The sequence below is a fragment of the Paroedura picta genome, chromosome 12 (genome assembly GCF_049243985.1).
Source record: "Paroedura picta isolate Pp20150507F chromosome 12, Ppicta_v3.0, whole genome shotgun sequence".
Lineage (NCBI taxonomy): Eukaryota > Metazoa > Chordata > Lepidosauria > Squamata > Gekkonidae > Paroedura > Paroedura picta.
In genome coordinates, this window is record NC_135380.1 from 34,002,051 (window position 1) to 34,026,483 (window position 24,433).

Below are 24,433 nucleotides of genomic sequence, written 5' to 3' on the forward strand. Positions count from 1 at the left end.
GCCCCGCCCACTTGCCATAGCCGGCCGCCGTGGCCAGTGCCTCCGCCCACGGCCTGCGCCCCCTCCCCTTTGCTCCTTGTCGCCCCCCTGTCCTCTCTCGGGGGGCGGAGGGGGGGTCCAACCTTTTGCCGCTGCCGCCGCCGGGTCCCAGCAGAGACTCTACCCCAGGCACTTCCGGCGCGCGTCCCCATCGTCATCGCCCAGCGCCTGCCGCCTTTCCTTTCCCCATTCTCCATCGCCCTGAACGAGGCCCACTTCCGCCCAGGGCAGGAAATGACGTCATCGCCTAGCGCCAATCGGGCAAAGCGTATGGATTATTAAAGAAATATTGATCGGAGTTATTTCTTTGAGCGGCTTGAGCGGCTCGTAGGGCCTGAAAAACGTTTTCCCGCCGGCTTCTCACGTCACGCGCCGTCATCGCTTGCCCTTTCGTGGGCGGTGTCGCACCAAGGGGCCTCCACAGCCGCGCGCTTGTTGGCTCGGCTCGAAGGGGCCGCTGGACGCCGGCTCTTTCGGGCCCCTGAGAGGCCGGCCTTGGTGCTCCTTTTTGCAGTCTCTATGGCCAAGTCCTCCAAGGCCTAGAGAGGCCCAATCGTGAGGGCTTCCGGGGGCACTTTTAGCAGGAGGGCTTCCGGCTCGTTATTGTTTTGCTTCCCCTCCTGCCAGCCGCCCTGGCTCTTTGTGCCCGCCTCGCGGCGGTTCCTAGAGGGAGCTCTTGGCGACGCGGGCAGAGGCTTTGTCCTTGGAGGGGAAGGTGAGTTTGGGGGCCAGCCCCGCAGTACCTTGCTGGGCTCTCGCCGGAGACGCCGCTGCTCGGCAGGGGAGGCTCTTTAGTAGGGGCTGGAGGGAGAGAGAGAACCTCCCAAGGGGCTACAGGCAAAAGGGACAAAGGCCAGCCCACTTGTGAGTTCAACAAAAATTGAGTCCAATCGCTCCTTTAAGACAAACAAATATTTAGTCAAGGCGTGAGCTTTCGTGGGCAGGCACACTTCCACAGACCAAATGGAAATGTGCCTGCACAAGAAAGCTCACGCCTTGAATAAATCGTTGTTGATCTTAAAGGTGCTATTGCACTCAATTTTTGCTGTGCTACTTCAGACTAATACTGTTACCAACTTGTGGGTTGGTAACTCCTCTGCCGGAGAAATTGTTATTACATTTTTATTTCTAGGCAGCCCTTCTCTAGCAACAGTCTTCAGGCAACTCACAGTACTTAAAAATTCATACTTAAGATAAAATCCCATAAATATTAAACAATCAGTTAAGATGGAACAATAAAAAAAATCTCTTGCTTCATTGCTAAGACCTGGCGTCAGATGGATCAGAATTTCTTCATTCAGGGCTAGGTGGAAAAAGCGAGGGGGTGGCAGGGGGGGGCATCCAGATGTCAGTAAATGTTAGTAATGGGCTCAACCCATTTTACTCAGATTTGATTTGTGTGCTATCATGGTGCTCTCACTGGGCCTGAACCCCACTCCAACTGAGAGGTCCCCCCCCACACACACACACCGCATTACTGTTAAGTGTTATAGGAGAGGCGAACAGGAGCCAAGTGCTTCTTAGTTCCTAAGTCCAGCTCCTGTGGAGACCCATCTGTCCAAATGCACCTAGTCATTCTTCCATCAGGTCTGGGTCTAGCTGCAGTGCTGAGACCAGCAGGGAAAGATGCAATAACAAAGCACCTCTCATGCTTGGGCTCAACTCCACCTAGGAGCAGCTTTTCCTCCTGGCCGCCAATAAAGGTTACCAAATGTTTAGAAAAAAGTCTGTCTAGTAAAGGTTTAATTGCAGAAATGGATAGATGAAGTGCTTCATGACATAGAGCTGAATAACAACTCCTGGCAGTTGCTACAGATGAAATGATATTAAAAGGACAGTTGGAGGGGACTGGTTTCAGAACTGGCAGCCCTTGCTACTAAATGCCATTGTTGAAGCATATCAATAAATATTTGTCTTAGATTCCAGTTGGTGCAAGCTTCTTTGGGAACCAATATTTTGGGAAGGGGAGGGGGTTGAAAAGTGGAATGGCAAAGTATATAATACTTGCTCAAAAATCTTATAGTGTGAATGGACTATTATTACTGAGTGGTTGGGGATGGGGGGGTTACAGTTTTCAACACTCCCTTGTTTGTTTGTTTGTGTGTGTCTGTGTGTGTGTGTGTGTGTGTGTGTGTGGAGAACTTCTTACAAATTAAAAAAAAACAAAACTCTAGCACACGAGAGTGCAAAGTGATCTCCCTGCCCAATTTATATTGTGTGTAGATAGATAAAGGGAGACAAAACCCCTTCCTGCAGTATTGTATCCCTTCAGTCATCTCACCTGCTGCTGGAGGTAAGGTTGCCAGATTCAGGTTGAGAAATTCCTGGAGATTTGGGGAAGGTGCCTGGGGAGGACAGGGACCTCAGTGGGGTACAAACCCCTAGAGTCTACTCTCCAAAACATCAATTTTCTCCAGGGGAACTGATCTCTGTTGCCTGGAGATGAGCTGTAATTCCATGGGATCCCTACGTCACCCCAAGGCTGGCACCCCTACCCTCAAAATGCACTTAGGCCTTAATAAATTATTTCTAGCACACCTTTGAGATTTTCTTTGTTCCCATGCTGGTGCATTCCGTCCTTTCCCTACTTGTTGGCTGACTGGGCCTTGGCTCCATGATGCAGAAGGAGCCACCACCAATCAGAGTACTGACCTAGATGGATCAGTGGTCTGACTTGATGCAAGTCGCCTGGCTGCCTGCCTTCCAGTGAGCTTAAGCAGCATCCTCTATGAAACCACTCCCCCCTTCCCCACACATACTTTGTGCCAGTATGGCGCCCGTGGGCAGTATGGTACTTGCCAGTATTCTACCTAATGCTCACTTCTTTCCCAATACAAATATCCAGCCTTGGCTTTCCTTCATGTTGCTGGAGCAGGAGGTGCCTTAGAAGAGCCGAGGAGACATCACTTTCATGTATCTGCAGGGGGCATCCATCTGGAAGCAGCTGCCGCCAAGATGCTGGACTTGGGCCGAACATTTTGTACATCCCAGTATTTTGCAACTGGGCTCCCCCCCTGAGGCAGGCATTCTGTTGTGGTGCCCACTTCTTTTTCAGAAAATTCCCAACGTGTCTTCTGTAGGAGCCCCCTGGGCTGTTGGTGGGAGATGGGGGCAGTAGGGTTGCCAGCCTTCAAGTAGGACCTGGCGATCCCCTGGAATCGCAGCTCGTCTCCAGACTAAAGAGATCTGTTCCCCTGCAGAAAGTGGACTCGGTGGCACTGGACTCCGTTGCGGTCTGTGTCCTCCTCAGGCCGTATCCCCAAATCTCCAAGAGTTTCCCAACCTGGATCTGGCAACCCTCCCCCATCCCCTACCAGTGGCCATGAGGGCCCTGTTAACCCTAGGGGGTAGGGTTGCCAGATCCAGTTTGGGACACTCCTGGAGATTTTGGGGGTGGAACCTGAGGTGGGGGACAGGGACCCCAGTGGGGTACAATGCCACAGGGCGCACCCTCCAAAGGAGCCATTTTTTTCCAGGGGATATAATCTCTGCAATCTAAAGCTGTAATTCCAGGGGATCTCCAGGTCCCACCTGGAGGCTGGCATTCCTAGTCTTCAGATTCAGCAATGATGGGGATTCTGGTCTTCAGGCTTTTGTAGGGAATGTTCCCTGCCATAAATGTTTGTACAAAACAATGAATGAATAAGAAAGGAAGCATACCTTCTGACCGCCAGCCCCCCCTGTGTGGCTGGGGATACTCAGGAAGGAGGGAATATGTTTCCATGCTGTCTTCATTATTACTTCATATGATGTTGGCTGACATCAAAGTTTGTATGATGCAAGCTCTCCCCCGGTCACAATGACGAAAGCAAGGGGATATTGCATCATCCAACGTGCTATTGAGATGCTGAGTGACCTTTCAGTCTTGTCATATAAACGTCATTCACCTAGTCAGGTAAGTTAAGGCAGTTATTTCTGATTGACCCAAGCCAGTTTCAGGGCAAAACAAAGCCTTGGATTGGGGATTTTCTGGCTTGAGGCAGACATCAACTGGAAGGGGTATCCGGGGTCATCTAGTCCAACCCGCTACATAATCCAGGCAACTCACAACTACCTGCCTACCCACAGTGACCCTAATTCCATGTTCAGATAATACACCCCCCCCCCACCCAAGAAAGCCAAAATCCCTGGGGAAAATTGGCCTCCTGACCCCAAAGTGTCAATGGGCATTTCCCTCCAAAGCAGCCATTTTCTCCGGGGGAACTGATCTAGAGATGAGCTTTAAAACCAGGGGATCCCTGGGTCCCACCTGGGGGCTGGCAAACCGAGGATCCGCTGGAATTACCGCTCATCTCCAGGCTGTGGATATCAGTTCCTCTGGAGAAAATTGAGCTTTGGACTCTATGGCTGTGCCCTCCACTGAAGTCTCTCCCCCCCCCCCTGGGCACCAGCCCCTTATCTCCCAGAATTCCCACCCTGGCCCTGGCAACCCTCCCCCTGCCTCCCCCACCAGGGACTGTGGGGGACCTGGCTGGTCCTATTCAGGCTACAGAGAAAAGGCAATGAAACCAGCCTTTGCCAACTCAAGTCAGGGTCTGAGTGACAATCTGTGAGCACATCCCGATTAAACTAACCAAGGTTAAAATAAGCCATAGTTCCAGGTGATGTTTGAACTGAGTCCTACAGTGATCCCGCCCTCTTGCTCCCTGGAAAATGTGCACAGGTTTGCAGCTGCCCTAATCAACAATGCAACCCTAAACAGGTCTTCCTTATGGCCATGCAGGGCGAGTCACACCCACAAAAGGATCACACTGCTGTAGAGAAGTTTGGTGCAGAAATCTCTCTGGTTCCATCAACGGAGAAGGGGAGATATTTGCAATCACGGCAGCCAGCAGTGATGCAGTTTTACCTCTGGCTCTAATTGAGGCACACGGGACCTTTGTGGTGTGGGGAGGAGAAGGAAAGCAAAACACGGGAAAGCTTAAGTCTCCCGAGGTCACAAGACTTGCGTTCACTTCTGCCTGCAGCTGTTTCCTCTCTCTTCCCTTTCTGATGACTCAGGACTGAATAGTAGGCTGGCCCATTGACAACAGCGTGAGCAGCGCTGGCAGCACTCCTGGCGATTCAAGAGATGTCTTCCGAGGAAACCAGCCCTCTCTTGGGCAGCAGGGATGGGCCTGCCGGGATCCAGGAAGCCTCAGCGCTGGGGATTTATCTGAGGTATTTCTGCCTGAGTTTCTGAAAGCAAGAGGCATTTTCCACGGGGTTATACGGCGGGTGGTTCTGCATTTCCAGTGGTTCTGAGCAGTGCTTATCCAGCCTGATCCTAGAAAGGCAAATCGTTGAAGCCAGTGTAGGGATGCCAAGGGATCCCTCGGAATTAAGAGATCACGTGGCCATGACCAGGGCCTTTTCGGTCCTGGCTCCCACATGGTGGAATGAACTCCCAGAAGACCTGCAGGCCCTGCGGAAGCTTTCGACATTCCACTGGGCCTGAAAGATGGAACTCTTCCACCAGGTTTATGGTTGAGGCCGGGACGGAGAGAAGATCATTTCCCGCCCCCCCCTTGTTAAGACACTGATACAACCATTTGAACATCTAATGGCGTTCAGTTATGGCTCCCTCTCACCTCCCCTGTTAGGAGTTGTGTTGGGGGGGTATAGAGTAGATGAGTTATACTGCCATATCTGTATTTATCTGTATTTTCATGTGCTTGTATTAATGTTTAATGGGGTTTTATTGGGGTTTCTTAGTGTCTGTGGTCTAATACTGTAATCAGCCATGAGCTGGCTCCCAGAAGTGGTGGGAAATAAATTGATATAATAATAATGATAATAATAATGATTATGAGCAATAATAATAATAATTGCTCATCTCCAGACTCAGGAGACCAGTTCCCATGGAGAAAACGGCTGCCTTGGAGGGTGAACTCCATAGCATTATACTTTGCTGAAGTCCCTCCCTGCCCCAAATCCCTCTCACTCCTGGCTCCACCCCTAAAGTCTCTAGGTATTTCCCAACCTAGAGTTGGCAACCCCACGCCAGCATCTCTATGGACTTCTAATAGCTGAGAAATGCCTCCAGTTTTAATTAAAAAAAAACAGTTGTAAAAGTTTTAATTTTAGAGTGAGTGTTATACATCTCTAAAGAAACCTCAGCCGTGTGTCTCTGTATGAGTCACTGATCTGGTCATCTCCCAGGAAAGCAATGGGAAGCTCTCTTGATTTTAGTTATAAATCACTGTTTTAGGATGTTGTGGCTAATCAGGCCTGTTGCACCCAAGTCCTTGTGTCTATCTGCAGATGTCCCTTTTCCTCCCACTGCCCCAGCCTTGAGAAAGATAACTTTTGAATCAGTGTCCCAAAGGAATCCCAAAGCAAATGGAACAAAGTTTGTAATAGTTATTCTTTAGAATGCTCAGAGTTGTTTAAGATCATGGCTTTGGAGAAAACTAAGGAGATGGGTAAAGAAAGTAATGTGAGGCTCATGCAATCGTGTCCATAGAAAAGAGCTACATCTTAAGCCCCCTGGGACTTCTCCAATCTGGGTTGGAGGAGACTATCTTATCTTTTTTGAAAAGGCTTGGCAAGAATTTTAGAGATTGTGTTTTATCTTTGATTGAATCTTGTGAAAATAGCTTGGATTTGTATCCAGCTTTCTGCATGTCTCCCTCTACTTTTAGATTTTTAATTTAAAAATGCCAAATTTGTGGGAATTTGCTCTGGAATGTGTCCCAAACATGGTCATTGCAGCTAAGCCCTGTCTGGCGGGAAGATTGGACTTTGCCACCCATGCAACTGAAAAGGGATCAACATGTCTAAAGTTATCTAAGGCCAGTGACACCCCCCCTCCCCCCACTTCTCCCCTGACCCCAGGCTACATCAGCAGTTTGCTTATTACTGCTGAGGTCAGATGATCTAAAGCCCATGTTTACCAGGCTCTGAACTGCGAGCTCAACCATCTGGGTGAATAATCCAGTCATGCTAAGAGAGCGTTTTTACTTGTACGTGTTTAAATGTTTGCCGCCTCTGAGGAATTTCAGAGGGGAAGGGGGGAGAGTGAATGGATGCCTCTACTGTGGTCACAAAAAAAAAGGGGAAGTGTAAATTTCTGTCACAGTCTGTTCAGGATAGCCTACATGGCTACTGCCTCCTCCATTTCACACTCACAGGTTAGTTTGAGGGAGTGGCTGCTTCAAAGTTGCATGGTAATATTCACAGGAATCGGAACCCAGGATTCCCCAGTTTTGTGCAGTCTCCACCCTGGGTACTGTGATCTGCTTAGCTTTGGCAGTCTGTGGAGGAGGCCTCTGTTGGACCCACTTCTGCCTCTCTTGCAGCAGAGTCCAGAACCGGAATCTCTACCTGGCCACGTTTGCCGCTGTGTTGGGACCGCTGAGTTTCGGATTCATCCTTGGCTACAGCTCTCCAGCGATTCCAGCCTTGAAGCACAGCGTCAATCCAGCTTTAAGGCTAGATGACACCCAAGCATCTTGGTTTGGGGTAAGTCTCTGCTGGACGAACGAAAGCAACCGACTGATCAGGGACCGGCAGAAATAGCTCTTGGCAAGTCCTAGCCTAGAACCTTTCTGGGCCAGAGACTCACACTTTTCTCCTGAACAAAAAAAAGCAGGCCAAGCCAGACGTTTCCCTGAGACTGTCAAGGCAAAGGAGCCTTGAGTAGGGATGTGCACTTCGGTTCGGTCGCCTTTGTTGTTGTTAGGTGCGAAGTCGTGCCCGACCCATCCCAACCCCACGGACAATGATCCTCCAGGCCTTCCTGTCCTCTACCATTCCCCGGAGTCCATTTAAGCTCGCATCAACTGCTTCAGTGACTCCATCCAGCCACCTCATTCTCTGTCGTCCCCTTCTTCTTTTGCCCTCGATCGCACCCAGCTTTAGGCTCTTCTCCAGGGAGTCCTTCCTTCTCATGAGGTGGCCAAAGTATTTGAGTTTCATCGTCAGGATCAGGCCTTCTAAGGAGCAGTCAGGGCTGATCTCCTCTAGGACTGACCGGTTTGTTCGCCTTGCAGTCCAATGGACTCGCAAGAGTCTTCTCCAGCACCAGAGTTCAAAAGCCTCAATTCTTTGACGCTTGGCCTTCCTTATGGTCCAACTTTCGCAGCCATACATTGCAACTGGGAATACCATAGCCTTGACTAAACGCACTTTTGTTGGCAGGGTGATGTCTTTGCTTTTTAGGATGCTGTCTAGATTTGCCATAGCTTTCCTCCCCAGGAGCAAGCGTCTTTTAATTTCTTTGCTGCAGTCCCCGCCTGCAATGATCTTGGAGCCCAGGAAAATAAAATCGCCTTGGCGATCACCAAAGCCCAAGGTGGCACATAGGAGGCCAGCACCATGGCACGGAGAGGAGGGGTGGCAGCCACCATCGCTACCCCTCCACTCCACGCTCTTGTGTTGGCCTCCTACGCGCTGCTTCAGGCTTTGGTGATCGCCGAGGTGACCGAACCGAAGCGCACATCCCTAGCCTTGAGCCTGACCTTCCCAGATCCTCATCCGCCACCGACTAGCCTTTTGGAGCACTGAAAACGCACGTAGACCACACCATCTGCATGGCCATCCTGAATGGAGCAAGTCCAGCCCCTGCCCCCAAGGAGCATAAAAGCAGATGGCCAGTTGCAAAACGGCTGCCTCCGCGGAGTCCAATGCTGTGTTTTCACTCCCGGTTTCCTCTTGCATGTGTGGCGCAGTCTATCGTCACTCTGGGCGCTGCAGCTGGCGGGATCCTGGGAGGCTACATGGTGGATAAAATCGGCAGGAAGCTGAGCCTGATGCTTTGCGCGCTCCCATACGTGATTGGCTTCACGGTCATCATCGCCGCCCAGGACATCTGGATGCTGCATGCCGGCCGGCTCCTGAACGGCTTGGCCAGCGGCGTCACATCCTTGGTGGTTCCGGTAAGGGAAAACATGCGGTTGTTCTCTCTCATACCCATGCGGGATCAAAACAGCTGTCTGCTACTGAAAGATCCAAGTGGATTCTCATGTCGGTCTGAAGCAGCCGGACAAAGCTTGGGTCCAGTGGCCCCTTTCGCACCAGGAAAATGTGATTCAAGGCATAAGCTTTTAGGTGCACATACACTTCTTCAAATATAAAGGGTTGTTTTATACCTGAAGTAGATGCACACAAAAGTTTATATCATGAACAGAACTTTGCTGGTCTGAAGGGTGCCACCGGATGCCAACTTTGTTCTTCCGTTTTATAGGTGGGACAAAGAGTTTTGCTTCCTACCTCTCCGCACACCTGGTGGAACAGCTCTGTTTACAAGCCCTGAGGAACTCTTGGCTGGAGCCTGGGTTGCAATGGCCCTGGTTCTGGTTGAGGCTGGTCTGATCTCTTTGGGGCCAGGGACCCTAAGCACATTTTCCTGCCTTGATTTTAAGGCCATTGGGGGGGGGCATGTACAAGGATGTCCCACAGGTACGTTGGTCCCAGACCGTTTAGAGCTTTCCTGATCATGACCAGAACTTTGATTCAATCTCCAATCCAGTGCTAGTGCAGCTGTGGAGAGCACAGGTCATACATGTGCCTTCCACGGCGTTCTCGCAAGGACTAGCGCAGCCATGTTTTGGACCAATTGGGAGTTTTCGGAGCAACTTCAGGGGTGGCCGTGTACGGAGGGCTACCCTTGAAGCCATCTGGCTTCATAATGTCCTAGTCCAACAAGCTGGTACCTTCTGCATGGAAGCTACGGGGAAAGGCAGACTATAAATGTTGAAATAAAAATACAAATAAGTTCCCTAGTGCTGAGCTTTGGCCTTTCTCTGGAAGAATCCAAGGCTTGCTGGCTGGTCTGTGGTGGTCCCTGAGCTGGTCACTCCTGGCTGGACCGATGACAAGGACCCTGCTTGGCCCCAAGGCCGACGTCTTTGCTCCTTCACCTGCAGATGTATCACCTACACCCTGTATTAGAACTCCACACCTGCAGAAAGCCAAAATGGAATCCACGTGGCTCCAATCATGAGTTAGTGATAAGAGAGAGGCACCTATAGATTCAGTACCAACATTTGATGCAAGAATTGCCAGTTCTTTTTTTTTGGGGGGGGGGGTTGTTATAGGTTTTCCTTGAGAGCCAGCTTGGAGTCATAGTTAAGAGCAGTGGTCTTTAATCTGGAAAACCAGGTTTGATTTTCACTCCTCCACATGGAACCAGCTGGGTGACCTTGGGCCAGTCACAGTTCTCTCAGAGCTCTCTAGCGTACAGGATGTCTGTTGAGGGGAGAGGAAGGGAAGGCAATAGTAAGCCGCTTTGAGTTTCCTTCAGCTAGTAAAGAGCAGGATACTGAAAATCAGTTGCTGTTCCTCCTCGTCCTCTTCTTCATCTCCGTCTCCATCACTTGGACTTACCCTCTTCCTTTTTGCATATCTCAGATATATATTTCTGAAGTGGCTCACTCCAAGGTCCGAGGGATGCTGGGTTCATGCGTTCAGCTGATGGTGGTGACAGGCATCCTGGGAGCATACGTAGCAGGTACCGTAAACCGTGTTGGGGGCTTATGCTCATTCTGCATCCGCTCTGGGAGAGGGTGGGTAGCTGCCACATGCATACACCAATTGTTCATTTTAATCCAACGTGCCGTGGGTGTAGTATCGCTAGTTTGAGACTGTGTATTCCTAAGTGGGTAACTTCAGCACGACCATATTTGGGTCAAACTGCATTTGGGTGTCCTCCACTGTGATAATTATATTAAACGGCCTCCGTGGGAAGGGAGCATGATTCACTGGCTGTATTCATAGACCATCGGAAGTACCCTACAAAATATTTATCCATTTCACAGAGCAAGAGACCAGTTTTTCCACCATCCGGGAGCATTATGTAGGGAAGAATATCTTATGGCCAATGCCAGACATGATTCCCAGCATGTGGGGTCACAGTGAGGCCTTGTAAGGAATGGGGAGTTGCTTCTGCATACCTGGAAAGAGGGGTTGGGCAAAAATGGAGGGGTGGGGGAAGAGCAAATAAACAGGAAACAGTTGATGCTGAAACATCTCAAGCCTCTCTCGTGAGATGTCAGCAGCCATTTTGGATTGCCTAGGCAACAGGATTGCTGAAATAACATGCAACAGTCTCTGAAAGCTTCCGTGGACACCTCCCATACTGTGAAACAGAGAAGTCAGTGGCAGGGCCGGGGCAGAGGGTGGGGGAGGAGTGAGCGTGCATTAAAGTAGGGAGCCACGGATGAGGAGGGAGAAAGCAGAGCTAATAGGGAAAGTAAACTGAACGAAGGGTGGGAAATGGGGTCCAGAGTGGGGAGGAATTCTGTTTTCCTGCAAGCTTCGCAGGCTCTCCTCTTGTGAGACACAATGTACATTGTTTCCCATTTTTCTGCTGGTAATGAATTCCAGGACATTAATTGCCCTGCTGGAATTTTAAGTATCTTCCTTTTGAAGATCTGCCCCCCCCCCCAGGTCTTGGAAAAGCTTTCTAGAATATGTGAGTGGGGGAGAAGGAATGTCAGCTCACACAGGTGCATTTGTGGGGTATGTTAACCCAATACTTTCTGGAAGGGGGGGCAGAATCGGCAAGAGTCCCAAGAGTAAATTTTGTCTTCTAACCATCCTGCTTATAAGCACAGGTTTTAAAAGAGCCAGACCTGAGATCCATTCTTATAAACAGGGGTGATAACATGCCCACATTGTCTGAGCCACCTGGGCCCATTCCGCACACATTAGTTAATGCACTTTCAATGCACTTTAGTAGATTCTCCTGTTCTGCACAGGAAAACTCAGCTGCAAAAGCACACTGAAAGTGCATTATCCTACACATGCAGAATGAGCCTTGGTTAGAGATGGAGCCTGGGGAGGGCAGGGACCTTAGCAGGGGTACAGTGCCATAGTCCACTCTCCAAAGCAAGCGTGGCCCAACTGTGGCTCTCCAGCTGGCAGGGGCTCATGGGAATTGTTGTCCATGCTCATGTGGAAGGCCCCAGTTTGGCCAGCCCTTCTCCAAAGCATCTCCACTTGAACTTATCTCTGTAGTCTGGAATTAAGATGCAATCTGGGAGATCCCCAGGTGCCACCTGGAGGCTGGCATCCCTAAGTTCCCTGGGGAGCATATGTTGTCATCAGCAGTCCCCACGAACAGGACGTCGCCAGTGGTTGTGGCCTGAAATCTCCTGCTCTTTCTGTGTTTCCTTCCTGTCAGGCACGGGGCTCCAGTGGCGCTGGCTGGCTGTTCTGGGCTCCCTCCCGCCCTGCGTCATGCTGGGGATGATGGCTTTCATGCCCGAGACGCCGCGCTTCTTGCTGCGTCAGAACAAGCGCTCCGAAGCGATTGCTGCTCTGGAGTTTCTGCGGGGACCCCTGGTGGACCACGAGTGGGAGTGCAGCGAGATCGAAGCGAGTGCTGGAGAGCAGGTATACAGGCTGCGGGGGGGGGGGGGGGGAGTCATTCAGGAAACAGGAGAGCCAGTCTGGACAGCTGACCCAGGTGGATATTGGCAGGGCAGCGGAGAACAGCCTGTAGCTGAAGAAGAGCTGGGTGTACCCCACTTTTTACTACCCAAAAGAGTCTCAAAGCAGCTTAGGATCACCTTCCCTTAATCTCCCAACAGACGTCCTCGGAGGTAGGTGCAGCTGAGAGAGCTCTGAGAGAACTGTGACGGGGCCAAGGCCATGCAGCAGGGCTCCTGTGTCTCACAGTGGCTGACAATCGCCTTCCCTTCCTCTCCCCACAACAGACAAAAGGAGGCAACCCTCCCCTGCAGCCCCCCATCTACTATACTGTCATTCAGTGGTACACAGCCACTGGATATGGAGGTTCCTCCTAAGCTGTAATAGTTAATAGCCACCAATAGGTCTCTCTTCCTCCATCCCCTTTTAAAATCCCTTTTCTATGTTTCCGAATCTCTCTCTGTTCTTTTTCCCCCTCCCATCTCTGAAATGACAGTCATAGTTGACATATTTTGTGTTTCTCTCTGCAGCAGAAGCTGGCTGTAGCGGAGTTCAAGAATCCAGTCATCTACAAGCCGTTCCTAATTGGGATCACCATGATGTTCTTCCAGCAAATGTCGGGGATCAACGCCATCATGTTTTATGCAGAAACAATATTTGAGGAGGCCAACTTCAAGGTCAGCCGGACACAAATGTATGTTTGGTCTTCTCACAGTGTCTAACGCAGACTCCTTCCTTCTGCCACCTCCTAACAGCACGCTGGGCTAGAGCACTGTAGCTTCAAATGCCCTCTTCATTGGCACGTTGACACAGTCACATGCTCTCAGTCTAATCTACCTCAGGTCATCATTTTAGGGGACCATCTTGTGTGAACTGGCCCAGGATCACATCTCAGTTCTGTCTCCATATTGCGATGTATGTTGTTAGGCCCATAATGCTCAGATGGAACATCCAGGTTCAGAGGCAGTATATCTGTGAATGCCAGGTGTTTGTGAGCTACAGCAGGGGAAGGATCCTGCTCTTGGGAATCAAGGAAGCATCTGGCTGGCCACTTTGGGAAACAGGATGCTGAGCTAGAGGGACCTTTGGTCTGTCCACTGGTTCCCAGCAGATATTTGGTCTGCTCCTTCTTCCTTCTCCTTTAAAAACATCTGAGGTTCAAATGAGACGTGATGTGCCTCAAAACCCTTTGAGTAATTATTTCTTTTTGATGGGGGGGGGGTCTCACATGTTCAGAACAGCAGCATTGCACCCGTCATCGTGGGGTCCATACAAGTCTTTTTCACAGCAGTGGCTGCCCTCTTCATTGACAGAACGGGACGGAAGATACTTCTGGCCGTATCAGGTATGGCTAATGAGCAGCCTGTCCACTAGGCAGGCTGGGACTCTGTGTCTTTTTAGGAGCAGTGAATAGGCTTGCCAGCTTCCAGACAGGGCCTGGAGAGCTCCTGGAATGACAGCTGAGCTTCAGAAGAAGAAGAGCTGGGATTCTGTACCTGGCAGTTTTTATACCTTGCTTTTCACTACCCAAAGGAGTCCCCAAGCGGCTGACAATCGCCTTCCCTTCCTCTCCCCACAACAGACATTCTGTGAGGTAGGTGAGGCCGAGAGACCTCTGAAAGATCTTTGACTGGCTCAAGTTCACCCACTTAGCTGCATGGGGAGGTGTGGGCAATCAAACTCTGTTTGCTAGATGAGAGGCCACTGCTCTTAATCCACCATGCTGGTTCTTGGACCAGTTCCCCCGGAGAAAAGAGTTCCTTTGCAAAGTGGACGAAGAGAGTGGTCTGCCAATCCCAGGGCCCATGGTGGAAAAAGCCATGTGTTGTGTGCCTGCCAACCTCGGTCCTACTCCTGCCATCTTCCATAGGGCCTCCTCAAAGTATAGGCAGTCTTCCCTACACTGTGTAGGCAGGCGTCCCCAGACTGTGGCTCTCCAGATGTCCATGGACTACAATGACCCTGAGCCCCCTGTCAGCAGAGGCTCACGGTCATTGTAATCTGCGGACATCTGGAGAGCCAGTTTGGCCGCCCCTGCCCCAGGCAAAAGACCCCCAGGGTGAGGCAGGGCTGTGGACGACGTCGTTCCCAATATGCATGGCAAAACACTGTTGTTTTTCCAGGGATCATCATGGCCATCAGTGCAGCAGTGTTTGGGACCTACTTCAAAATAACGGCCCCCAGTCTCGGCAACTCCTCCCACATCGACTCATTGAATGCGCTGCGCATGGAAGAAGGCCACCACCTCTCCTGGCTGGCAGTGCTGAGTCTGGGTCTCTTCATCATGGGTCAGTGTGGGCCTTGCAGCAGCCCTGAGCCATTGGTTCTGGCTCCTGCATCTTTCAAGCTTCTGTGTTTTAACCCGTATCCTCACAACTGCGGATAAAGGCCTGGGAAGTGCCCATGCAATCAGCACATTGCCACAACCTTGCCACATAAGCTTTGCAAAAGTTATGCTCAAGTCGATCCCTGTAACATGCATCAGGAACATTGTTTCTGCAGATGGGGAAGCAGGGCTGAAGCTGTGAGAAAAGGTCACCTAGTGCAGGAGTCGTCAACCCCCGGTCCGCAACCCGGTACCGGGGCGCTGGCAGCCGCGCCTGCCTCCCCCCCCCCCCCCCCGCAGCGAGAAGCTCGCCAGGCAGTAAGCGAAGCTTTGCTCGCGGCCCGGCTAGCTTCTTGCTGTGAGAGGGGAGGGGAAGAGGCAGGCGCGGCCTCCGGTACACCAGCGGACGCAAATGCGCATGCGCAGAGCTGCCGTGCATGTGCGTTAGCGCCCCCTGCTGGAGAAAACACGTGTGCGTGGCTACTCTGCGCATGCGTGTTTTTGCCAACAGGTGGCGCTAACACGCATGCACGGCGTCTGGGCCACCAGCTCTCCCTCACCCCCGGAGGCGGTCCTCAACCGGAAAAAGGTTTGGGACTGCTAACCTAGTGAATTCATGACACAGAGAGATTCAGATTCAGAGTACCTTTATTGGCATAAAATTGCAAAGCATAAAACGAAAATTCCAAACAGTTCCAGATGTACAATCTATCATAAAAGATTTTATTTAAAATTGCCTGTAAAAACTTTGCTACTTCTATAATAGTTGCTGAGTCCCTCAGGGATCTAAATCTACATATAAGTAAATAGAATCTTTAAAGATGAATGAACAAACTACTGACCTTCTAAGATTCTACTGGCAGTAGAACACAGAAGTCTTGTTTGGGTGAGGATAGATAATGAAAGCACCCAGTCCTGGTTATGAAGTCCGCTTACCTGTTTGCAGCCAACCACACTGAATACCAGATAAGCTCACCCAGGGCTTCTCCATTGCATTGATTGTGCTTTTCTTTCGTGACCTGCAGGTTTTGCCCTGGGCTGGGGTCCAATCCCATGGCTGGTGATGTCTGAAATATTCCCCCTCCGGGCACGAGGAGTGGCCAGTGGTGCCTGTGTCTTGACCAACTGGCTCATGGCGTTTCTGGTAACCAAAGAATTCCATGACTTCATGGTAAGGCAGTGTTGCATCTCTGTGATTTAACCATTGATCAAAAAAAGTGGGGCCAATGTACACAGCATCCTCAAATAATCAGGCAGCAGGTTTTTACTTCTTTTTTTAAAGAGGTTTTTTAATAAAGTCCTTGTAAATTCTCGACTTGGCGAGCAATATCTCTGAAGAAGCATTCTTTTCCATGTGAAAAAGAAGATGGCTCTTCTAACATGGCGTTGTCAGGATCAGTACTTATTCCCTGCCATGACTTGTACATGAACAGGGGCCTCTCCATCTTGTCTGTATCTTGTATGCTTTGTATTCAGTTGGGGCTATCTATGTAACTCAAGCCCCTTGATTATGCTGTCTGCCTAAAACCGAAACCTCTTTGCTGTTCCCATGTTATCATGATTTGTAGTGCCCACTTTGAACTGTTTGTCTCTTGAACCTTGTAGCTAGCTCTGTTTTTTGTAACAATAATAGTGTATCTTGTCAATAGGCACCAGGCAGTCCAAGGACGCGCCAAATGTAACACTCCCTGGCTTGTTGCCTAAATTGGCACCTGGAAAGGAGGGAACCGTCCCTCTGGGAACATTCAAGTTTTGGGCGGGAGAACTGCCTTGAAAAGGGCTTGCATTTTCATTGTAGGTTAGATTTGACTTTGCTAGTTATAGTGACTGAAGTAGACTTCCATTAAAGCTTTCTTATTACAGAAGTTTTGTTGTGAGTTCTTTTAGCACTTGACAGGCATGGCATGGCTGCGCAGTGTAGCAAAACAACGTACACTTTTTCTTTAGAACGATCGTTTTTGTTTTTGTATGCTAATGTGTACTGCTGGACTTATAATAGACTTATGCATTGGCTAAAATTAATATGTGGCGACATATTTATGATGATGATAAACATAGAAAATGTCATGAAAGGAGAAATTGGATTACATACAAAACCAGCACTTTCCTCCCAGAAAGCTAGTAAGTCAGGGAGCCCAGCCTTCTCCCTCAGGGGCTAGTTTTCTAAGTGCAGAGGCTGGGTTTTCCCTTTTTCTTATGGCAGGGCTTTTGCACGTTGTAGCTCCGCAGCTGTTTAGTCAAATGGCATAGCCCAGACAGGTTTACCACCGCAGTGGCAACTAGATCAAGAGCTTATTTCTCTTTCCATTCCAGGTTCTCCTGACTCCTTATGGTACGTTCTGGCTGTTCTCTGCTGCCTGTCTTCTCAACGTGCTCTTCACTGCACTTTGTGTGCCCGAAACCAAAGGAAAGACCCTGGAAGAGATAGAGACTTATTTCCAGGAATCCCGTCAGCCATCTACATTCTGAGAGAGGAAATCGGTAGTCTTTCCTCTAGGATTCTATCACGGGTGTTGGCTGATGGGGCCAAAATCGTCCTGTTTCAAGGAGATCCTCTTGTACTTCATGGGGAGCCAGCAGGTCCAGTTCCGTTTTTAATGAATGTAGGTCTTTGGGGAGACAAAGGTGGACTTCGTGTGAAGACCGATCACATTATTCCGAGAGAATTAATGGTGCTGAACTTTCCGAAATATGTTTCCCCCTAATCCATGGCTATGCCACCACGTATTTTCTGTTGTGCCTCTTGACCGCTGCTTGAAAAGGTAAGTGCTATGAAGGCAGACGCATGGTGGCCCAGTCGTTTGGTTCTGCTGCTGTGGCCAGAGGTAGAGATGCTAGGCTCCAGGTCCGACCAGGGGATCCCCTGGAATTACAACTGATCGTCAGGTGATGGATATCAGTTCCCCTGAAGAAAATGGCTGCTTTGGAGGGTGGACTCCATAGAATTATCCTCCACTGAGGCTCCTCCCTGCCCATTCCCAGTTCACCCCCCAAAGTTTCCAAGTATTTCCCAACCCAGAGCTGGCCACCCTAGCCACAAAGCAGGGAGATAGGGGGTGGGCGTGACATAAATGGTTTTGTCTCCTGGTCCTGCACCCTATCTAGGAGCAATGGGCTACTGCAGACCGGGGACAGCTGGCCCATTTCCCCCGGCAAGAACTTTCCCCTGAATTTTCCGTTTTCTGTAGGCCTTCGACATCCGGAGATTCAAGGCCAATCCTGTAGACAGTATTCAAACCTTTCAACAGTATTCAAGCCAGTTTGCTCAGCAGGACAGACAGGCGTTCCTGCCTCCTGAAGTTCTAACCCAGCCTTTCTCAACTTTTTTCTGTTGAGAAACCCAAAAAATTCTTCAGGCTTGGAGAAACCTCAGAAGTGGCGTGATCATGAAGAATATCGTTGGGAAGCAGAGCTGTGGACACGCCCACCTGGGGCTCCTCCCCTTTCTACCCCCTCCATCATTGGCCATTTTGGGAGGGAGGGAGCATGCTGACTTGACCATATATGGCAGGGGTAGTCACTGCGGCCCTCCAGATGTCCATGGACTACAATTCTCAGGAGCCCCTGCCTGGCAGGGGCTCCTGGGAATTGTAGTCCATGGACATCTGGAAGGCCGCAGTTTGACTACCCCTGATATATGGTCATATCACCTGATAAATCTTTAACAAATAAAAAAAATTAAATCCCACCCCTTCAGGAAACCCTTCCAGGGCTGTCAAGAAACCTGAGAGTTTCACGAAACCCTGGTTGAGAAAGCCTGTTCTGACTAAGGTGTACAGAGACACTACAGCAACTGTCAAGCAGCTGGCTTTTTATGTTTAAGGTTCATAAAATGTGACTGTTATGTTGTTACATTATGTTGCCAGTGTTTTAGGTGATGCTGAGAGCCAGTGTGGGCAAAGCGTTGGACTAGGAGCTGGGACATCTCAGCTCTGAAGTTCACTAGGTGCCTCTTGCCCCATCAGTCTCTCCTTTGGCCTCACTGACCTCAGCGGGTTCTTGTGAGAGTATTTGTGTATTTACTTCATTCGTACCCCACCTCTCTCCCCCATGGGGATCCAAAGCAACATGCATCCTTCTTGCCTCCGTCTTATTCTCACGGCAGCCCTGTAAGGTCGGTCAGGCCAAGAGAGGGTGACAGGCCCAATGTCAACCCGCAAGCTTCCACGGCACAAGCTGGGATTCAAACCTGGTTCTCCCAGAAACTAGTCCAACTGTCTTAACCTCTACACCACATGGACCACACACCTTGTTTGGAAGGGCAAGATGAAAAACGTGTTAGGTTTTTGCTATTTTGACCCCATTTGTTCCCACGTACCCCTTGCGACCTGAGGCTCTTTCACTGCAGAATTTCTGGGCGTTACATCAGGCATTACGGCGTTTTTGCACCATGTCGGCTTTCCCCTGTCCTTCCACTTGCTTAATAGTTCTGTGCAACTTTCCTCTCTGGCATATTCTCATACCAGTAGAGGCTGGTCTAGTCCAAATGCCTACCATCTGTTCCCACCCCCACTTTGGCAGCTCCTGAATCGAATGCAGCGGACGTGTTTTCCAAGAAGTTCAGTTCCCAACTGTATTGTTACATTTTTGTTACGGAGCATACATGAATAAGGCTTCTGACACTATCAATAGAATGAAAATTTGATCTGGAAAAAATGATTACAAGTCTCACGTCTAAGCTTCAGTCTAGTCTGCAGTGAGACCAACGCCATGGAAACCCAAATCATTCCAAACATTAGAAAAGTCAGGGGAGGTCTAGGTAATAAATTGGCTTCCATTTGCCAATGCCATTACCTGAAATTTCAGCAGTCTGTATGCTGAAAGGTTTATGATGGCTCATGCACTGAATATTCAGCTGAGCCAACATGGTGTAGTGTAGAGTGGTAGACTCTAGACCAGGGGTAGTCAAACTGCGGCCCTCCAGATGTCCATGGACTACAATTCCCAGGAGCCCCTGCCAGCATTCACTACCCCTGCTCTAGAGAGCCAGGTTTGATTCCCTCCACATGTGGCCAGCTTGGTGACCTTGGGCTAGTCACAGTCCTGTTAGAGCTCCTTTCACAGAGCTGTTCTCTTAGAGCTCTCTCAGGCCCACCTACCTCATAGGGTGTTTGTAGGCCCCTTTGGGACTCTTTTGGTTAGTGAAACGCAAGGTATTAAAAACCAGCTTTTCTATTTCTACTACTTGGAATTTCTGTATCTTAAATAAGTACAGTCATGTCCTCATGCAATTCACTGAAATGTTACCTGATGATTTTGCTGTCTAGCAAGGTGTTAACACTATTGAAACGCACCAACCTGTACTGGTGCGCCAGCTTTAGCATTGTATAAGAAAAACTATTCAAAGGGGAAAGAGGCCCATTATTGTGGGGAGACGTGTGCAGTTTGATGATGCCAGGAGCTCTGAAAGATGTGTATGACGTTCTTGTTTGTACTGCTAAGCTCCAGAAGCAATGATAACATTAACTCTGCTCAGTACACAAAGGGCTGATGCAAGAATGCACACAGATTAATTTAAATCCTTTTGCTCTCTTAAATTGCCCACATGGAGGGGGGGGGGAAATCAATCAACACTTCTCAATAAAGCAAAATGGGAGTATTCAGAAAACCCCAGCAAAATATATGCAAATCAAACAATTGCAAATGTTTGGACATCAGTTTAATCCAGTAATGATTGCTAGTACATGACCCAGCACAGGGTCAAACCAGGCAGGAAATTCTGTGAATGGATCTGCAGCATGTGTTTGGTTGCTAGATAAAAGTAGTCCAGATGGAGGGGGGAAGAATTCCCAAATAGGATTAGAACTGCAGCATGGAAGAGAGGTGTTTACTGTTTAGCTCTGCCTTCTTGCACTGGATACTTATCTTCACCCCCACCGTTTTTACTTATCTTGCTGGGTGGGGAGCAGGTAGATATGTTTTCCCCAGGATGGGCAAAAACCACCTTGATGGGTGCATCGAAATTGGAAAATTAGCATGGGGGAGAAGAAGTTAAACAGCTCCTTCCTTTGTGCCACTGACTCAACCCAAATTGGGATTCACGAGAGTTGACATTTAGCTGCTCATGGATCATGTGGTATCTCTCCTGGCTTGATCTTAAGTCAAATGGTTCAGAGTAAGTTGTGAAAACTGACTTGATCTGTTGGGAAATTAAATAACCTTCATTGCACTAAAGCAGGGGTAGTCAACCTGTGGTCCTCCAGATGTCCATGGACAACAATTCCCATGAGCCCCTGCCAGCATTAGCTGGCAGGGGCTCATGGGAATTGTAGTCCATGGACATCTGGAGGACCACAGGTTGACTACCCCTGCACTAAAGGATATCCAACACATTTCGACATTCATTTGATTTGCATTGTATCTAGTGAAGGATTGCATGTGTCGGTGGTGGTGGTTTCCAAGATGGATATCAGCAGAAAAGCAAAAAGATTAATTGTTGTCTCTGGGCATTATTTTATCAAGCCCTTCTTTGCTGAACATTCGAATTTGGGATGGTTGTTGTTTTGTCGTGATGCGTGCATGTTGGACCATGCCTTGAATCCAGCCATTCGCAGCTGGCTTTGTGTGTATTCTTGCATCTTGACCGAAGTTCCTTGCTTCTGTTCTGTTTTCCTGGTGACACCTCTAGTGCCAAATAAAATGGACCTTCTAGGTCTCCCCTTCTATGCTTGCTTAAGGAGTCTGGCAGAATGCAACCAACAAACATTCTGAAAAGGTTTAAGTCTGGCATCTTACTCCTACGCTAGTTAACGTCTATCCTCCTATCCTTGCTTGGTATTCATTACAGTCCGGGGAAGTGCCGGATTCCATGTTGTGCTACAAATCGGGCTTAAAGCTTTTTAACTTCCAAGAAAACAAAATTTAAGTGCATGTATAAAGGACCGGGGTAAATGTCTTTCACAGGCACCAGGAAATGAGACCATCAAAGCTTGACAGATGACATTTTTGTTTACGTGTGGATATAATTTAGTTACCGATAACAGTGTTTATTCAAATTGGCCAAGGGCTTGATTATGATTCCACCTCTGCAGTTACTTCAAATGAGGATCATGTGGGTGCTGTTTGTGTGTGTGTGTGTGTGTGTGTGTGTGTGTGAGGGGGTAGTGTCCCCTCCCATTGCTGCTGGAACCAGTAATGATCTGTCTGAACTTTTTCCATTGAGATGATAGACAAAACTGAACACTGTATGTGAACCTGCCGTATCTAGATACTAGCCAATTGGACTCTTAAAAAAAACCAAAAACCTCAATGTAACACCAGGATGATGGAGCTTTACTTCCAGGACAATCCTGTGCCTGATTACTCACAAGTAAATTTCACTTTGCACAGCAGCACTTACTCTTGGGTAAATGTGCTCAGGATTATCACCTAAAGTGTCTCAAGAGCTGCTCGTTTCACTCTGTATGTTATTGCATGACTGTTTGGCTGCAGAATGGACTGGTTTTGCATGCTATGGAGAGTAATAGTTTTGCACTGGCTTGAAAATATTCAGCAGAGAGGATGCCATTCAAGTTGCTCACCATAAATGTGTTCCTCCTCTGCTCCTGCCCACGGAATGATGCTCTGAACTGTTATATCCATTTCCCAAACCTTCTGTTGTGACGGAATTGGAACTAGGGGATGTTCTTGTGGTATATGTTTGAAAAGATGCCACGTCCAAAAGCTCGTGGCCAAAGCTGGGCAAGTGTCAAGGAGAGTGATGAGGATGATCTGGGGCCTGGGGACCAAGCCCTTTGAGGAAAGGCTGAGGGACTTGGGAACGTTCAGCCCGGAGAAGAGGAGGTGGAGAGGGAACATGATGACTCCCTTGAAGTATCTGAAAGGTTGTCACTTGGAAGAGGGCATGGAGTGGTTCCTGTGGGCAGCAGAGGGTAGGACCTGCAGTAATGGGTTTAAACTGTATAGAATGGTATTGAATAGATATCAGGGAGGAATTTCAGTCGGAATAGTTCAGCAGTGGAATCCAACTGCCTAAGGTGGTGGTAATTCCCCCCTCACTGTTAATTTTTAGGCAGCATCTGGACAGATACTTATCATGGATGCTTTAGGCTGATCCTGCACTGAGCAGGGGGTTGGACTAGATGGCATGTATGGCTTCTTCCAATTCTAGGATTCTATGCTCTTGTATCAGAATACTGATCTACACATTATATGGAAGGTCTTGATAAAATTCTATTTTATCTCAAACACAAAGCCCTCCAATATGCCAGTTTATTACAGGTGGGGATGGATTTTTTTTTTACAAGGTGGGATGTGGAGCATTCAGAAATGCAGCCCTCCTTGCTGAAGGCTGAAGCAGTCCAGTTCAAAATCCTATTGCTTTGGATTTCCTCCTAATTATGCGGAATGAAGTGATAAGAGTTCCTGGGGCATGAAGTGATAAGAGTTCCTGTGTGCCTCATGACCAGGGGAGGAGCTGTGGCTCAGTGAAAGAGCCTCTGCTTTGCATGCAGCAGGTCCCAGGTTCAATCCTTGACATCTCCAGTTAAAAGGACCAGGCAGTAGGTGATGGGAAAGGCCTCAGTCGGAGACCCTGGAAAGCTGCTTGCATGGACCACAGTTTCCGATTCTGTCCAAGGCAGCTTGATTTCCTTAATGTTCTTCCGTAGTCTTTGCACATAACTCACCCCCTATCACTGGTACTTCCACAGGCATTCATTTTACCAACTCTTCCAATGGCATGTATGAATGGGTTCTTTAACACACAGGGCTGGAGAAGTGGTTGCTGCTCAAAGCCAAAGAACTGGTTATGGCCTCAGTGACTGACTTTGCCATTGTGGGCCACACAGCTCTGGTGTAGTGCAAGATTTTGCCTGGAATTTGTGTGAATGGTTGGGCTCGCCCCTGCCACTTTGTACTCTGTACATTTATTGTAAGCTGAGCCAGATATTGTGTGGTGTTTGTGGGGGGAGGAAATGACAAGTTCTACTGGGGAGACACGAGTTCAAACTTTGTCTCAGCCATGCAGCTCAATGGATGACCGTGATCCAGTCTCTTCTCTTTCAGCCGAACCTACCTCGCTGTGTTGTTGTGAGGACAAGAGAATGCAGAAAGACACTGTGTGTTCTGCAGGGAAGGTAGTACTTTTCTGCAGGGGGTTGTACTGGATGATTCTGGAGGTCCCAACTCCATGACTCTACATTCCCAGAGGCTTCCTCCACTCACCCTGCAATTAACAGCCTTGCTACCTGACTATGTTCTGTTGAACAAAGAACTGTTTAATGTAAGGTGTTGGGGTTTTTTGGGGGGGAGGTGTTACCATGTGGAATAAAACGATTCCTTCCCATATGATGCTTTGAGTGTTGATTGTGCTTCCAAACTTCCTATCCTAACACAGAGGGCTGTTGTGAGGACAAAACGTTGCTAAATTGGTAGATGAAGTTCAGGGTGATGAGAAGCTGGAGGTCTGTGAGGCACTCCGGAGGGGTCTGTTGAGGCTGGCTGAGGGGGCTTCAGCGGGGCAAATGAGGTTCAACGTGGACAAGTGCAAAGGAATGCACAATGGGCCCAAAAGTTCTACCTATAAATATGGGGTCCGAACTGGTGGTAACCGATGGGGTCCGAACTGGTGGTAACTGACCAGGAAAGAGAAGTTGGAGACATGGCAGATAATTTGTTGAAGATGTTGACTCAAATAAAAAAAAAAAGAAAAAAGGCAAATGCCATGCTGGGGGGGTTATTTGGAAAGAAATCAGCCAATCTCTTAATGACCCT

General features: G+C 49.0%; 2 protein-coding genes across 6 annotated transcripts in view; one reads left to right on the top strand and one right to left on the bottom strand.

Annotated features, from left to right (window-relative positions):
- Window positions 1-3,784, bottom strand: part of FBXW2 (F-box and WD repeat domain containing 2) — a 15,829-nt gene extending 12,045 nt beyond the window's left edge. The window contains exon 1 of one of the 3 annotated variants that reach the window (XM_077307031.1): window positions 3,700-3,784. The gene's annotated coding sequence lies outside the window, so the exon portion shown is untranslated. Of the gene's footprint in view, window positions 1-15; window positions 307-3,699 lie in introns of those variants that run through there. The other 2 variants (XM_077307030.1, XM_077307032.1) reach the window with 2 other exon arrangements.
- SLC2A8 (solute carrier family 2 member 8) lies at window positions 591-24,007 on the top strand. Of its 3 annotated transcripts, XR_013226065.1 has the most exons (12): window positions 591-754; window positions 5,041-5,199; window positions 7,320-7,482; window positions 8,691-8,897; window positions 10,372-10,471; window positions 12,146-12,357; window positions 12,924-13,070; window positions 13,630-13,738; window positions 14,517-14,681; window positions 15,745-15,890; window positions 17,033-17,481; window positions 23,726-24,007. XR_013226065.1 is itself a non-coding variant. In XM_077307028.1 (11 exons), exons 2-11 carry the CDS (start codon window positions 5,111-5,113, stop codon window positions 17,186-17,188), a joined length of 1,494 nt encoding a protein of 497 aa, XP_077163143.1. In that variant the 5' UTR covers window positions 591-754; window positions 5,041-5,110; the 3' UTR covers window positions 17,189-20,961. The 3 variants fall into 3 exon arrangements, 2 of the variants coding, with proteins under 2 accessions (XP_077163143.1, XP_077163144.1); XM_077307028.1 differs by lacking the exon at window positions 23,726-24,007 and having other exon boundaries at window positions 17,033-20,961; XM_077307029.1 differs by lacking the exons at window positions 591-754; window positions 23,726-24,007 and adding an exon at window positions 5,861-5,989 and having other exon boundaries at window positions 5,055-5,199; window positions 17,033-20,961.
- The last annotated feature ends 426 nt before the right edge of the window (window positions 24,008-24,433 follow it).